Source organism: Balaenoptera acutorostrata, chromosome 1, assembly GCF_949987535.1.
Source record: "Balaenoptera acutorostrata chromosome 1, mBalAcu1.1, whole genome shotgun sequence".
Lineage (NCBI taxonomy): Eukaryota > Metazoa > Chordata > Mammalia > Artiodactyla > Balaenopteridae > Balaenoptera > Balaenoptera acutorostrata.
In genome coordinates, this window is record NC_080064.1 from 38453317 (window position 1) to 38467127 (window position 13811).

General features: G+C 49.4%; 1 protein-coding gene across 13 annotated transcripts in view; it reads left to right on the top strand.

The window, feature by feature from the left end:
* Positions 1–13811, top strand: part of MAST2 (microtubule associated serine/threonine kinase 2) — a 204901-nt gene that overhangs the window by 185811 nt on the left and 5279 nt on the right. For 12 of the 13 annotated variants that reach the window (XM_057548200.1, XM_057548204.1, XM_057548222.1 and 9 more), the window contains 11 exons: positions 3885–3986; positions 6292–6424; positions 7248–7309; positions 7578–7663; positions 8124–8332; positions 9345–9483; positions 11362–11494; positions 12250–12415; positions 13005–13106; positions 13367–13489; positions 13663–13772. In XM_057548200.1, the coding sequence (XP_057404183.1) occupies positions 3885–3986; positions 6292–6424; positions 7248–7309; positions 7578–7663; positions 8124–8332; positions 9345–9483; positions 11362–11494; positions 12250–12415; positions 13005–13106; positions 13367–13489; positions 13663–13772 (1365 nt within the window). The remainder of the gene's footprint in view (positions 1–3884; positions 3987–6291; positions 6425–7247; positions 7310–7577; positions 7664–8123; positions 8333–9344; positions 9484–11361; positions 11495–12249; positions 12416–13004; positions 13107–13366; positions 13490–13662; positions 13773–13811) is intronic. The other variant, XM_057548205.1, reaches the window with a different exon arrangement.

Here is a 13811-nt window from a genome sequence, read left to right on the forward strand (position 1 = left end):
CTCTTCATGTCACTAGAATATTTCCCAGTCCAGACCCCTGTTACCTCCAGACATGTGCCTTCATGCTTTTGTAGGACCAACTGAGCTGAGAGCCCAGGCTAATGGGCTCAAACGACTCCGGTGTGTTAGTCCAGAAATTAGGAGCAGGAAGTTGTTTGTTTTTTTAATTTAGGAAACAGTTGAATCTAGAGAAAGGATGACTAAAGATGATCACGATTATTGCTGTCAAATATTAGGAGTTTTAGCATATGTAATATGTGGCAGTTTCTCTGTCCCCTAAAAGGCATACTAGCCCAGTGGACAAGAGTTACGGCAAGAAAGGTTTTGATTTAATGAAAAAGTTCTTCCTTCTACAAAAATGTCTTTTTCTGATTTCAAAAGTAATACTTAAATTTAAACATTGCAGAAATATGAGTTTAAAAAGCTGAAGTCCCATGAAACATCACTGGCGGCTGTTTGTTTCTGTTCAAGAATAACTTTCTAACTGTTCTCCAACAATACGTAGGAATCAGGGATTGAGGCATCAGATAAATCAACTAAAGTGACTTCCAAGGTTGCTTGCACATCTAAGATGGATCTTCTGAAATGCTCAAGTCAGAGCTTTGCCCAAAACCTTCAGGCATTTCCCAGATGCATTGCCCCTGGCAGTGGGAAGAGCACTGAACGTGGAGCCAGTGCAGTCATATGTTCTCTCATTTGCTAGGCCCTGGGAATGCAGAGAAGAAGTTCAGTGCTGGTTCTGGCTCAAGGAATTTGCTGTTGACTGGGGTTTACAGACCCATCAATATGTATTACAGTAAAAATAATAACTATCATTTATCAAAGTATACTGTATGCCACACACCACAGTGAGTGCTCTATATGAATTACCTCACTTTTGTTTATTATAGTAAGTGTGATTGATGAGCACTAAACAGAGATCAGTTCTGAGCACAGAGGAGGATGTGCTGACTCTGCATGGAGAGTTCAGGAAAAGCTGAGTCTTGATGAGTAGGTAGGAGTTCACTGGACCTAGAAAGCAGTATAAACAACCTTTCAGAGGTGTGGAGGAACTTGGTTCATTTCAGGAATTGCAGGTAAAGTAGTTTGGCATGACTAGAGTGAAGGATGTCTGCAGGGAAACCCTGGTAGATGAATTTGCTAGGCACTACATTGTCTAATTTAATCTTCACAACAACACTGTAAGGAAGGTATTATTATTATTCTCTAAATATGCAGATGAGGAAACCAAACCTTAAAAGGGCCAAGTTAGCCCAAGGTAACTCATTTCTTGAGTAGCAGAGCTAGCACCCAAACCCAGGTTACTTATTCCAGAGCCTAAGATCGTACACTTTCAAATACTTAGCCAATAAGCATTGACATCTGCTATATAAGAGGCACCTGTGCTAGGCGACATAGCCCCTCTACTCACAAGGCCCTACAGTGTACCTGTAGAGACAGACAATTAATTATAAAACAACATGCTAGTACTATGTGCTGTGAGCAAACAGCTAGGAAAACATAGAAAAAGGAGCCGTTACTTCTTGTTCTTCGTGTGTGTGTGTGTGTGTATGTGGGCAGGGGACTTAGATGAGGCTTCACAAAGTTGATATTTGAGCTGCGTGTTAAAAGAATGAACAAGATTTCATCAAGTGCCCAACCTCTCTTTTCATTGCATAACCAGTTTTTTTTAATGGTCTTCATTTGCTATATTTCTTTCCTTACAACCTGTTCACTATTCAGTCTCTTGCCTTCTACTTACCCTTCCCATTATTCCACTGAAACATTTCAGGCAAAAGTCACCAAAGAACTAACTGGCCGGTTGCCAAATGCTGTGACCTCTTTCAGTCCTCACCTTCCTTCACCTGTCTACAGAGGTTTCCACAGTGAATACCTCTCTTTGATCTTTTCTCCCCCCCAGTTGTCATGACACTGTTCTCTCCAGTCTTGTGGTCTTGCTGCCCCTTCACAAGTTTTCTTAAATGCTGGTGTTTCGAGGGGCACCTTCCTGAGCATCCGTGCTCCTCATTCTCCTTTCTTCACTCTCTGATCGGCCCTGTCAGCTCCTGTGTCTTCACTTGTCATCTATCTGCTAAGGGCCCTTGCTCCCCACTGTTCTTCTGAGCTCCGGGTCGGTGGCCCCAGCTGCTGATTGGACTCCTCCACTGTACTTCCCACATCAGTTAGTATTCTTCGTTGCAAGTAGTAGAGAACCAACTCAGAGCAGTTTATGCAGGAAAGGGAAACTAATTATAAAGATTGAAAGGGTGTCTTAGAGAACTGAAGACAGGAATGCAACCAGGCCTTAAGAAGGGACCAGAACCAGAAACGAGAGCCTGTGGAAAGCCCAGGAACCATTCGTCTTCCTTCTCTCAGCTCTGTTTCTCTCTCTTTGATAGGTATGGTCATCCTTTTCACCCAAGAGCGAATTATACAGTTCTGTCATGCTGATATTAATGGTTGTCGTTCCACCCATTTTTAAGTTCCTAGGGGAAAAAAAAGTGTAAAAGAAAAAGCGGGGGTTGGGGGGACTTCCCTGGTAGTCCAGTGGTTAAGACTCCATGCTCCCAATACAGGGGGCATGGGTTCAATCCCTGGTCAGGGAACTAAGATCTTGCATGCTGCATGGTATGGCCAAAAATTAAAAAAAAAAAAAAAAAAAAAGTAAGTTCCTAGGAAAGTTGTCCACTCTGGTCAGCTATTGGAGGTGGGAGGGAAAGTGCAGCCACACAATACAAATGTGGCTACAGAAGTCAGAGCAGTTTCCAGGAAGAGAGAGTCTCCGGGGCTGAGCAAATACCTAAGAAAATATCTAGTATAGGTACCTCAAACTTTCCAAATCCAAAGCAGAACTTTTCCACCTACCTGCTTTCTCTTTAAAACCAAAGGGAAGGGCTTCCCTGGTGGCGCAGTGGTTGAGAGTCTGCCTGCCAATGCAGGGGACACGGGTTCGAGCCCTGGTCTGGGAAGATCCCATGTGCCGCGGAGCAACCATGCCCGTGAGCCACAATTACTGAGCCTGCGCATCTGGAGCCTGTGCTCCGCAACGAGAGGCCGTGATAGTGAGAGGCCCATGCACCGCGATGAAGAGTGGCCCCCGCTTGCCGCAACTAGAGAAAGCCCTAGCACAGAAACGAAGACCCAACATAGCAATCACTCAATCAATCAATAAATCAATAAATCTTAAAAAAAAAAAAAAAACCAAAGGGAATATGTTCTCTACCTATCCTCACCTAAACTGTGTATTTTTTTATACTGTCTATTTCATTTATGGGTTCAATGGAATTTCCCTAAAATTGTCATTGTACTTACCATCTATTCCTGCCTCTTCCACCCCTCAGGGCTGCTCTGAGATGGCCCAGTCTGTCCATTTTCCTCCATTCTTACTGCCTTGACTTATGCCTTTTTCATCTGCACTATTGCAGTAGCCTGCTGGTGGGTTTCCCTGCTTTTAGGCTTGCCCTCCTTAGTGCACCATCCACACTACAGCCAAAGTGATCTCTCTAAAATCCCTTCTGGTCACATCCCTCTCCTGCTTTGAGGTCTTTCTATTCCTTACAGTCTGTCTGTGGTGGAAAGTGAGCATCAGTGAAGGCTCCACTGGGAGTTACCCCTTGAGCTGGGGTCTGGAGGGTAAGTGAAGCCTGCTGGATGGAGCAGCAGGTAAAGCTGCGTGTCTTTGTGACATTCCTCGGCGTCATGTAGTGTTCCGCAGCTCATGTGGTTCCTGGTGAGCAGCCTGTCCCCCCTCACGGCCCACTGGCCCTCTCTAAGGTCTTTACTTTGCAGCACTCTCTGTACTACAAAGTGCTTCTCCCCAGAGTAGGCTCTGCCTAGCCCAGTCCTGCTTCACTCAGCCATGTTGGGCCGCTGGATTGCTTAAGCATCCTTTGTCTTCTCTACAGGCTCATGAGCGCTCAGAGAGTTCAGAAGTGGCTTTTGTGATGCAGCTGGTGAAAAAGCTGATGATTGTCATTGCCCGCCCTGCTCGTCTCCTGGAATGCCTGGTGAGTGGGCTCTGGGAAGGTTGGAGGGGGGGTGGGGGTGGGGGAGGGGCGGCGGTGGCTGGAGGGGAGGGAACGGGGGCTGTAGAGGAAGTATTCTGCTAACAGCAGAACTGTGGGGGCACCCACTGCCATTTCTGCTGCTGAAGTCCTTATTTAAATATGACACGCAAGCAAGTCCCTGGGAGGAAAAGTGGATGCTCCTGAGGAGTGTGGCAGGGAGGGGCGCTCGTCTGCCCATCCTTCACCGAGCAGGCACCAGGTCAATGGGGACCGTGGGGGTGAGGAGCACAGGCCAGTTTCGTTTGCACAAGTTGAGTCCACCCTTCATTTGATCATTCAGTGACACTTCACTGAGTACCTGCGTCATTCTAGACACTGGAGATACAGGCGTAAATAAAGCAAGAGTCCCTGATCCTACAATGCCTCCTCTGCAGCAGAGTTAGATTTCATCTTTTAGTGCCTTAGGTATGAGGCATGGAGACATGCAAATAATAATTATGATACTGGAAGAAGTTTGCAACCAAGGGAAGTACAAGGTGCAACGGGGACATGGGGAAGGAAGTGCTCTAGTCCTCCTCGGGATGCAGAGAGATGGACATTCAGTGAAGGCTCCCTGGAGAATGTGAAGCTTAGTCAGCTACTTGAAGGATAATTATGAGTTTGCCAGGGGAGAGCCATCAGAAAAGGCATTTGATGGAGTACAGGGTGTGTCTGAAGTGTTGGTGAGGGATAAACCCGGGAGGTAGACCACGACAGGACCATGGAGAGTGTTGGGTTCTTGGCTCAGGAGTTTGCATTTATCCTTAAGGCTACTTGGAGCCATCAGAAAGTTTAGGTAAGAATATGACATGGTCAGATTTACTTTTATAAACTAATTTTATAGAGGTATAATTTACATACAATCAAATATATCTCATTTGAGTATACAGTTCAGTGAGTTTTAACAAATATACACCTGTCTAATCACTACCACAGTTAAGATGGAAAACATTTCTCCCGCCTTAGAAAATTCCCTTGTGCCCCTTTGCAGTCAGTCCCTTTCCCCTGCCCACCTTACCTCCCACTCCAGGCAACCACTTATCTGCTCTTTCACTATGGGTAAGTTTGCCTTTTGTACAGTTTCATATAAATTAAATCATATAGTATGTTCTGACTTCTTTCACTCAGCGTAATTTTTTTGAGATTCATACATGTTATTGCATGTATCAGTAATTGGTTCCTATTTACTTCTGAGTAATACTCCATTAGATTTACTCCTAAGAAAGATAACGCTGGCTGCAGCATGGATAGTGAATTGGAAGAGAAGGCAGGATGAGCCAGGGACAGCCTTGCAGAGGCATTTAAAGCAGTTCATGTGAGAGAGAGGAGCGCCCAGAACTAGGACAATGGTGGGAGAACAGAGCAGAAGAGTTGGGTAGAGGGGGGTTTCTGAAGTAGACATTCTGACTAGACAGGGACTGAGGATGAAGAAGAAGGTAAAAGGACTTCCAGTCTGGGTTAGATTGTATCCACATAGGTAGTGGGAGAGTTCTCCAAACCCGTGAGACCAGAGGTAAAGAAAGCAGTGGAGGCTGGGGTCGCGGTGAACAGAGGCCTCTCCCGCAAAGACATGAAGTCCGTGGTTAAACAGGGGCTTGGAGTTAGGCCTGGGTTTGCGTGCTGGTTTTCTCTTTCTTCCTACCTCTGTGGCCATGGTCAAGTCCATGCATCTCTGTGAGCCTTGATTTCCTCACCAAGGTCACAGAGGTGTGTCTTCAGGGTTTAGCCCATAGTGGCACTTAGTAGGCACTCAATCAATGGGGCCCTCGTTATTATGTGCTCCAGGCAGACAAGGACATCTGTGCTGTGTCCACAAGGCTCTCCAGCCCCCAGCACACAGGGGTTGCTCAGTAGATGTCTGAAGGCATGTGTGTGCACCGCCAGGGCTGTGAAGCGTGATTGAAGATGTGCCAGGACTGCCCCTCTTCACTGGGTGTGGGAACACACCGGGCAGTGCCGTGTCTGGCTGGCACAAGGCTTTGGACCAGGCAAATAGGCAGAGCTCTCTGGAAACCAAATGCTCTGGTTCTTATTGCTGTAAAGACAGCAAATGCTTAGGATGTCCTATCTGGAGGTGACCTGTAAGACAGCTTTGTCCCCATTGGTTCCTGAATCATGATGTTTCTGGGGATTCAGGGGTAGGGGTGTCCATCACAAAGAAGAAGTCTTCTTGTTCATCCTACTCTGGGTATATGCCGTAAAACCAAGGAGACCAGCAGCCTGCTCTTGTAGCCCTCACCACTGACTACCTCTCTCCCCGGTACAGGAGTTTGACCCTGAAGAGTTCTACCACCTGTTAGAAGCAGCTGAGGGCCACGCCAAAGAGGGACAAGGGATTAAATGTGACATTCCCCGCTACATCGTTAGCCAACTGGGCCTCACACGGGATCCCCTAGAGGGTGAGCATGCGGCCTGGTGGCTGCAAAGAGGGCCCACAGCCTACAAGCTCTAACAGCAGGGAAGCCACTTGGAGAAGAGGCTTAGTTGGACCGGGACACAACACAGCATCAGAGGCCCGAGGGCTATAGGAAAAACTCCGTGTTCTCTGTCATAAAACAACCCCTCCTTCAGGATTGTCCACATCTGCCTTATATAACCCAAGCTGGATTGCCTTGGGCCCACCTGCATTGGATTTAGAGCCTAAGATCAAAAGGTCATCACAGAGGATCACAATCACATTTTCAAAAATGGTCACCTCCTCTGCATGCTTGCCTCTCCTGCTGCCACCTCACAAGTCCTCCTGTGTCTTTGGGGTGGTCCCAACTCAGGGCTTCAGAAGATAATGCCTTCACACTGAGCCCCTCATGAACCATGGGCTTCCAAATCCCTAGTCTCTAGTCGTCCCACTCCTGCCTTTCCTGCTTCCCAACCTCATCTGGCAAAGCAGAGTCTTGACCAGCAGGATGGGGGCCAACTATCAGACAGCCCAGCTTTGGGCCCTGTTTTCAGGCATTGTCCCAAGTTTGAGGGAAGCTTTGTAGAATTTGCCAGGCCTTTTGAATGGCACTGGACTTCTAGAAATAGGAGTGGCAATATTATTTGACAAGCAAGTCCAAAAGCTGTGACTGCACTAAGGATAGAGCCACAGGACCACCTCCCAGCCTGATGCAGGAAGCATTAATGCCTTCCCTACATGCATTTGTCGTGTGATGTGAATGGACTGCTGAGATGTCTTGACATTGCCACGCACACTTTTCTCTTGTGTCCTTTCTTTGTTTCTAGAAATGGCCCAGTTGAGCAGCTATGACAGTCCTGACACTCCGGAGACAGATGATTCAGTCGAGGTAAAGACCCTGAGCTCCTGCCTCAATCCTGGAGCCGGGGCCCTGTGAAGCAAAGGGCTGTGAATTCTCTCTAAGAGACTTGTCTGAAGGAGGGATGGCCGAGTGGGCAGTTGCTTACACTGTCTGAGAGGTCATTCAGTTCCTGGGGAAGAATGGGCAGGAGGCTACGGCAGGGCTGAGAGCTGAGCAGATGCTGGGGCCACAGCTTCCCCAAAAACGTGAGCTCTGAGAAGCATTCCTGGCTCCTGCCTTTTCCCGTGTCTTCCAGGGCCGTGGGGCATCTCTGACATCTAAAAAGACACCCTCTGAAGAGGACTTCGAAACCATTAAGCTCATCAGCAACGGCGCCTATGGGTAAAGGCAGGGGTCAGTGTGTGGCCGGGACTGGAGCTAAGTCGGCCCTGGGGCTCTTCCTTCTGGAAGTGAATGATGCCTAATCCTCTGAGCACCAGGTGCCTCAGGACGGACCCTGTCCCTCCCTGAAGCCTCCAGGAGAGGCAAGAGCCCAGTTTCCTCTGACATCTGAGTGTGGTTCCTTTCCCAGGAAAGATTCCCTCTCCTCTTGGTGGCACTCCTCCTCTCACTGAGCTCTGAGGAGGGGTTGAGCTGTGTCCTCAGGACTTGGTATATCAGGAAATTGAAGAGCTCCCTGGGCAGGGCTCAGATCCTTCTCATTGATAAGCACCCCCTGCTCCTTTGTTCTGTTCATTGATAAGGTGTGAGAGGAAACAGTTTGACCACCCAAGCTCAGCAGTGGAGGAGAGCACAGCTCAGGGGCTGAGGGCCGTGGGGTACAGATGGGCTTTGTTTCCAGGGCCGTATTCCTGGTGCGGCACAAGTCCACCCGGCAACGCTTTGCCGTGAAGAAGATCAACAAGCAGAACCTGATCCTACGGAACCAGATCCAGCAGGCCTTTGTGGAGCGTGACATACTGACTTTTGCTGAGAACCCCTTTGTGGTCAGCATGTTCTGCTCCTTTGAGACCAAGCGCCACCTGTGCATGGTGATGGAGTATGTTGAAGGTACTGGGGGAAAGGTGGCCTGGCTTGGGGGCCACGGCATAATCTGAGACAGCCCTGAGCAGGGACCAACAGCTTGTGTAGGCGTGAAGTTTCAGGGCCCAGCTTCCCAACCTCTCTTTGGCCTTGGTTTCTGCCTTAGGATCTCAGAGACCATTTGGCCATGGTGGGCACAAGGTGCCGTGCCCCTCCCAGGGAGAGGCTTCTGGAGCAGTAGCTGCCATGAGGCTGCCCATGTCAGGACAGGATGTATCAGCCCCACAGCTACAAAGCCTGCACAGCCTGGCAGACCTGCTGGCACCTGGCAGGAACAAAGCGGGTAGCAGAGCCACCAAAGCCCAGGGTCGGATGCTGGGAGGATTGCATCTGGGCCCTCAGAGGAGAGGAAAGCCACTGCCCTTGCGGATGGTTTTTGAAGGGGATGCCCCTTAAGACCCCACAAAATGCTCTGGGGATGGTGTAGGAGAGCATCATGGGGCACAGCTCTGGAGGGGGCAGCCGCTTTGCCAGTGGCTTTCCCTCTCCCTTCGTCAGGGCTGTGTACAGCTTCCAAAGATATTTTGCCTAAGTCTTGAAGTTGAAGCTGAACAGAACTCCGCTTTTCATTCTTTGGGTAGGTGCTGGCAGTTTACAGTGTTACTTTACTCAAAAAGTAAAGGACAGCCAGCAGGAAGGAAATAAATGAACAAATGCTGAAGTCTCAGCCAGATGTGTTTACAATAAACAGGATTCCCATCCTAAAATAACTTAGTCCTGTCCCAACGAGTCAGCTTACAGACATAGAGGCCCGGGTTCATTCCCTCTTTGTCCTGAACAATGGCCTTGACAGCCACTGGCCGACTCCTCTTACCTCCTGCTCCCCTCCACACTCTCCCACCCATGCCAGCAGCAGAGGGGCTAGAATCACAGTCTCTGGCACCAGGGTATTCTGTGACACTATCTACTCTGGGGCCTCTGAGACCATCTAGAGCAGGGCACTGGACCCATCCTTCATGGTGTCCTGGGCTTGTTGCAGGAGGAGACTGTGCCACTCTGCTGAAGAACATCGGGGCCCTGCCCGTGGACATGGTGCGCCTGTACTTTGCGGAAACTGTGCTGGCCCTGGAGTACTTACACAACTATGGCATCGTGCACCGTGACCTCAAGCCTGACAAGTATGCCCACTATCCGAGTCCCTTGTTTAGGGTGTCCCTCTTGGGTCTCTAGATAAATGAACGCAGACACAGCATGTTTGAATCTATCCCAAATGGCTGCTAGGAAAGACTGCTCATGTGGGTGTCCATCTAGGCTTGGTACTCTAGCCCCTGACTACCCCAAATGCAAAGAACATTGCCAGCAAGGTCTGGCAAGGGCACCGTAAGGCTTTAGTGACATCAGAGAATCACTGAGGAGCTCCACTCAAGAAACCAAGCAGGAACAAAAGAATCCACACATCTAGTAGATGGCTAAACAAGTGTCCTGACATTTACTGACATCTACTCTGTGCCAAGCACTATATTCTAGTCCCTGGCCTGTAGAGCTTAAATCTAGTGTGGGTGACAGAAATATCTTTGTATAGGCTGCTTCTTAGAAGGTATTAGTCAGGTGGGTGAAGGTGGGAGGAGCTTTCTCAAGCTGGGGAGCAGGATTTGCAAAGGCACGCACAGGTGTGGGGACGGGTCCCATTCAGGAAATACAAATAGTACAGTATGGCTGAAGCTGAGATTGTTAGTTGGTCAGAGTAGTAAGAGAGGAAGCTAGAGAGAGGGGCAGGGATTGGATCATCAAGGGGGCTTTTGTTAAGTTTGGGTTTAATTTTAAAGGGTCCTAGAGAGTCTCTGAAGGGCCTGTTAACCACAGGGTGACAGAGTGTCACACTCAGACTCTGATTTAGGTTTAGGAAGATCACTGCCCATGGAAAGAGGTGATGAGACCATGGCAGTAGTCTAGGCCCGAAACAACAGTGCCTGCACTGGAAGAGAGTCAGGATGGAGAAGAGAGGGATAGTGTTGGGAAGTGGAAGGGAAATGATAAGGCTGGGGTGAGAGAGCAGGAGTCTGGGATATCTTCCAGATTTCCACCTTGGTGCTGGTGGTGTTAAGCCTCTGTAGTGGAAAGCAGCTTTGACATTAGACAGACCTAAGTTCATAGAGCTCATTAACTCTCTGAACTCCCGTCTGTTAATTAAACCTCTCTGAGCCTCCTGTTCCTCCTCTTGGGGATAATAATACCTACCTTTGTTGTGTTAGTTACTCTGTAAGACCTTTCATGAGCCAGAATATTTTGATAAATAATTGCTAAAGCACTTATCACAGAGCTCAGTAGGTAACAGAAACTACTGCTTTTCACTGAGAAGAGGACCAGTTAGGAGGCTTGACCTTGTTTTGGACAGGTTGAGTTTGTGTGCCTGTAGGACATCTGGGCAGTTTTTAGGCATGGAGCTCATGAAAGAAGTCAGGGCCAAAAAAAAAAAAAGAAGTCAGGGCCAGAGATACAGATTTGGGAATAAAGGGGTAGTAGGGTGAAGCCTTTGGCACAAAATGGCTCAGGCAGAGTCTGTGAAGGGGAAGAGACAGTTCTCTGGGAGATCTTACTTCTAGTTCCTCCCAACCAGCCCTCCTAAAACTAGCCGTGGATGTGGAACGAGATCATTGTGCCCCTTTGCCCTCTCCCTGATTCGGGGTATTGTGAGCCACCTAGGTCAGGAGAGGGGACTGGGAATGGCTGGAGCCTTAGGATGAAGCTGATCGCTCGTGGAAGAAAGTCTGTTTCTCAGCTGGCTGATACTTGCCCTCAGTATAGAATACGGTTGAGGGCAGTAAACAAAAGTGAATTGGGGGAATGGGCAAAAGGCAGCTTAGTTGCTTGTGCAGAGTACAGTACTCATACAACCAGAGCTATTTATTCTTTCACAGCTGCCTGTCTCCCTGATGAAGCTACCCTGCTTATGTCCCACAGTAGACGCCTGAGTGGGAAAATTGAGCATATACTAAAATCAGCAATCTTGGAAGACCAGGAAATAACTTCAAACTTTTGTTTCTCTGGTTTCCCAGCCTGCTGATTACATCCATGGGGCACATCAAGCTCACTGACTTTGGCCTTTCTAAAATTGGCCTCATGAGTCTGACCACAAACTTGTACGAGGGCCACATTGAAAAGGATACTCGGGAGTTCCTGGACAAGCAGGTAATAAGAAGGATGGTTGAGACCTTGGGGGTTGAATCCAGGCCTCAGAGTAAGGACTGGAGGCCACATGCTTACCTTGCAGCTAGATGTTAAGACCGAGAGCTCCTGTCTTTTCCATCTTTTGGTTCCAGGGAGGCATTGAGATAGGTAGCACATTTGGAAAATAAGGTGACCCATGAGAATCACATGGATATAAAATCCAAAATCATCTTCCTCCTCAGGGTTTGAAGAAGATAGGTCACATAACCATTGACACTCTCAGAGACTGATAAGAGGTCAGTCCTGAGACTTCTAGCCTCAGTGAAGAGCAAAGCTCTCCTGGCACCTGTGTCCTTGGAACACAGCTCCAAGTTTCCACTGGGCTGCGTCCTGAGAGTAGCCACGGGACGTTTCCTGATTTTACATTACAGGTTGTGACTGTTCACAAGTCCCTGTAGGAGTCATATGACTGTAGTGTCTGTTCTTTGGAGGCTGGAGGGCAGAGACCAATTTTGGGTACCACATGCCGAAAGGGAGTGGTGGTTCCAGGCTAGAACTAGATGTTTCAGTTAATTAGGAAATACATAAACTCACCCCACCAACAGCTCCACCTCTGGTACCCTGGGGCTCCTATTGCTCCTGCTCATTAACCAGAGTGAGCTGAGTCTTCATTCAGAGACTTTCTGCTCCAGAAGTGGGAGCACCCCAACCCCTCCAGATGCCATGCCAATTCACTGTCTCTGGATGCTGAGCCAGCCTGGCTTCTTTGTGCCCAGGTATGCGGGACCCCGGAGTACATTGCCCCTGAGGTGATCCTGCGTCAGGGCTATGGGAAACCAGTGGACTGGTGGGCCATGGGCATAATCCTGTATGAGTTCCTGGTGGGCTGCGTCCCTTTCTTCGGAGACACTCCAGAGGAGCTCTTTGGGCAAGTGATCAGTGGTAGGTACCATCCCCCTGGCCCACCAAGGGGACAGAATCTGGATCCACAAATATGACTTAACGCATGCATCTGCAAGGCTTACGAGTTCTTGTTCTGTGTTCATGTGTGTGTGTTTGGTATGCTTGCCTCAGATGTGTGCACATGCAAACTCTGTGTGTTACTTAGTGCTTGTCCTGATTGTGTGCCTGGTCCCACATGAGGGCATGGGTGGTGTACCTGTGTTGGGTCTGTGCATACCCCGTGAGTGTGGGTTCTGTGTGTGTGTGTGAGTGTACATGTGTCTGGAGTGTAAAGGCAGGGTGAGCTGGAGATCAGACCAGGGGAAGTCACTGCTTTGCAGTGGCCACCCTGGATCAAAGAGCAAGCCATGGTCTAGGATGTGGGAGGCTCCCCTAGAAGGACAGGAACCTGTACAACTTAAAGGAAGTGGGTCCCAGGCAAGGCTTTCAGGGCTCTGGGCTGGGCCCTGTATGCCTCCCCACACGTATCCTATCACAGGACCCTCTTCTCCATCTCCCCACTCTGCCCACGACTTCTGAGACCTTCTCTAACCCACTCCTTTCCTTGTCACACCCAATGACTCTTCAGATGAGATTGTGTGGCCCGAGGGGGATGATGCGCTGCCGCCGGATGCCCAGGATCTCACCTCAAAACTGCTCCACCAGAACCCTCTGGAGAGACTGGGTACAGGTGGGACAGGCCCCACTAACCTTTCTCAGCACTTGGAGGAGTAGGGCTGATTCCATATAACTGGGAGGTTCAGGCTTCAGGTGTGGGCGGTGCCCCTGGATCCTGAACCTCTGCCCTGCTCCCTGTGGGCGGAAGAGGAAGGTGCTGGAAGCTGAGGCCTCCAGGCCCAGCCTTTCGAGGCCTAGGTTCTCACTGGACGTGCTGACCTGGACTCCACACAGCTCACCCCAGCCCCTTGCCCACGCCATCCCTGTCCACAGGCAGTGCCTATGAGGTGAAGCAGCACCCGTTCTTTATTGGTCTGGACTGGACAGGACTTCTTCGTCAGAAGGCTGAATTTATTCCTCAGCTGGAGTCAGAGGATGATACCAGCTACTTTGACAGTAAGGCCACTGGTGGGACGGGGAGGAGCAGGGATCCTACCTGTGTGCCCAGAAACACCTGTGCACCGTGAACTTGGTATCAGGAGCAACTTCTCCAGGCCCTCCTGAGGTCTGGTAGGGTTAAAGGAGGCCACCACCGTGGCCTCTGAAAGGCACTGTTCTGTGTGTCCCAGCCCGCTCAGAGCGATACCACCACATAGACTCAGAGGACGAGGAGGAAGTGAGTGAGGATGGCTACCTTGAGATTCGCCAGTTCTCTTCCTGTTCTCCAAGGTTCAGCAAGGTGCGACTGTGGTGGGCCCAGGCTGGAGAATTGGGAGAA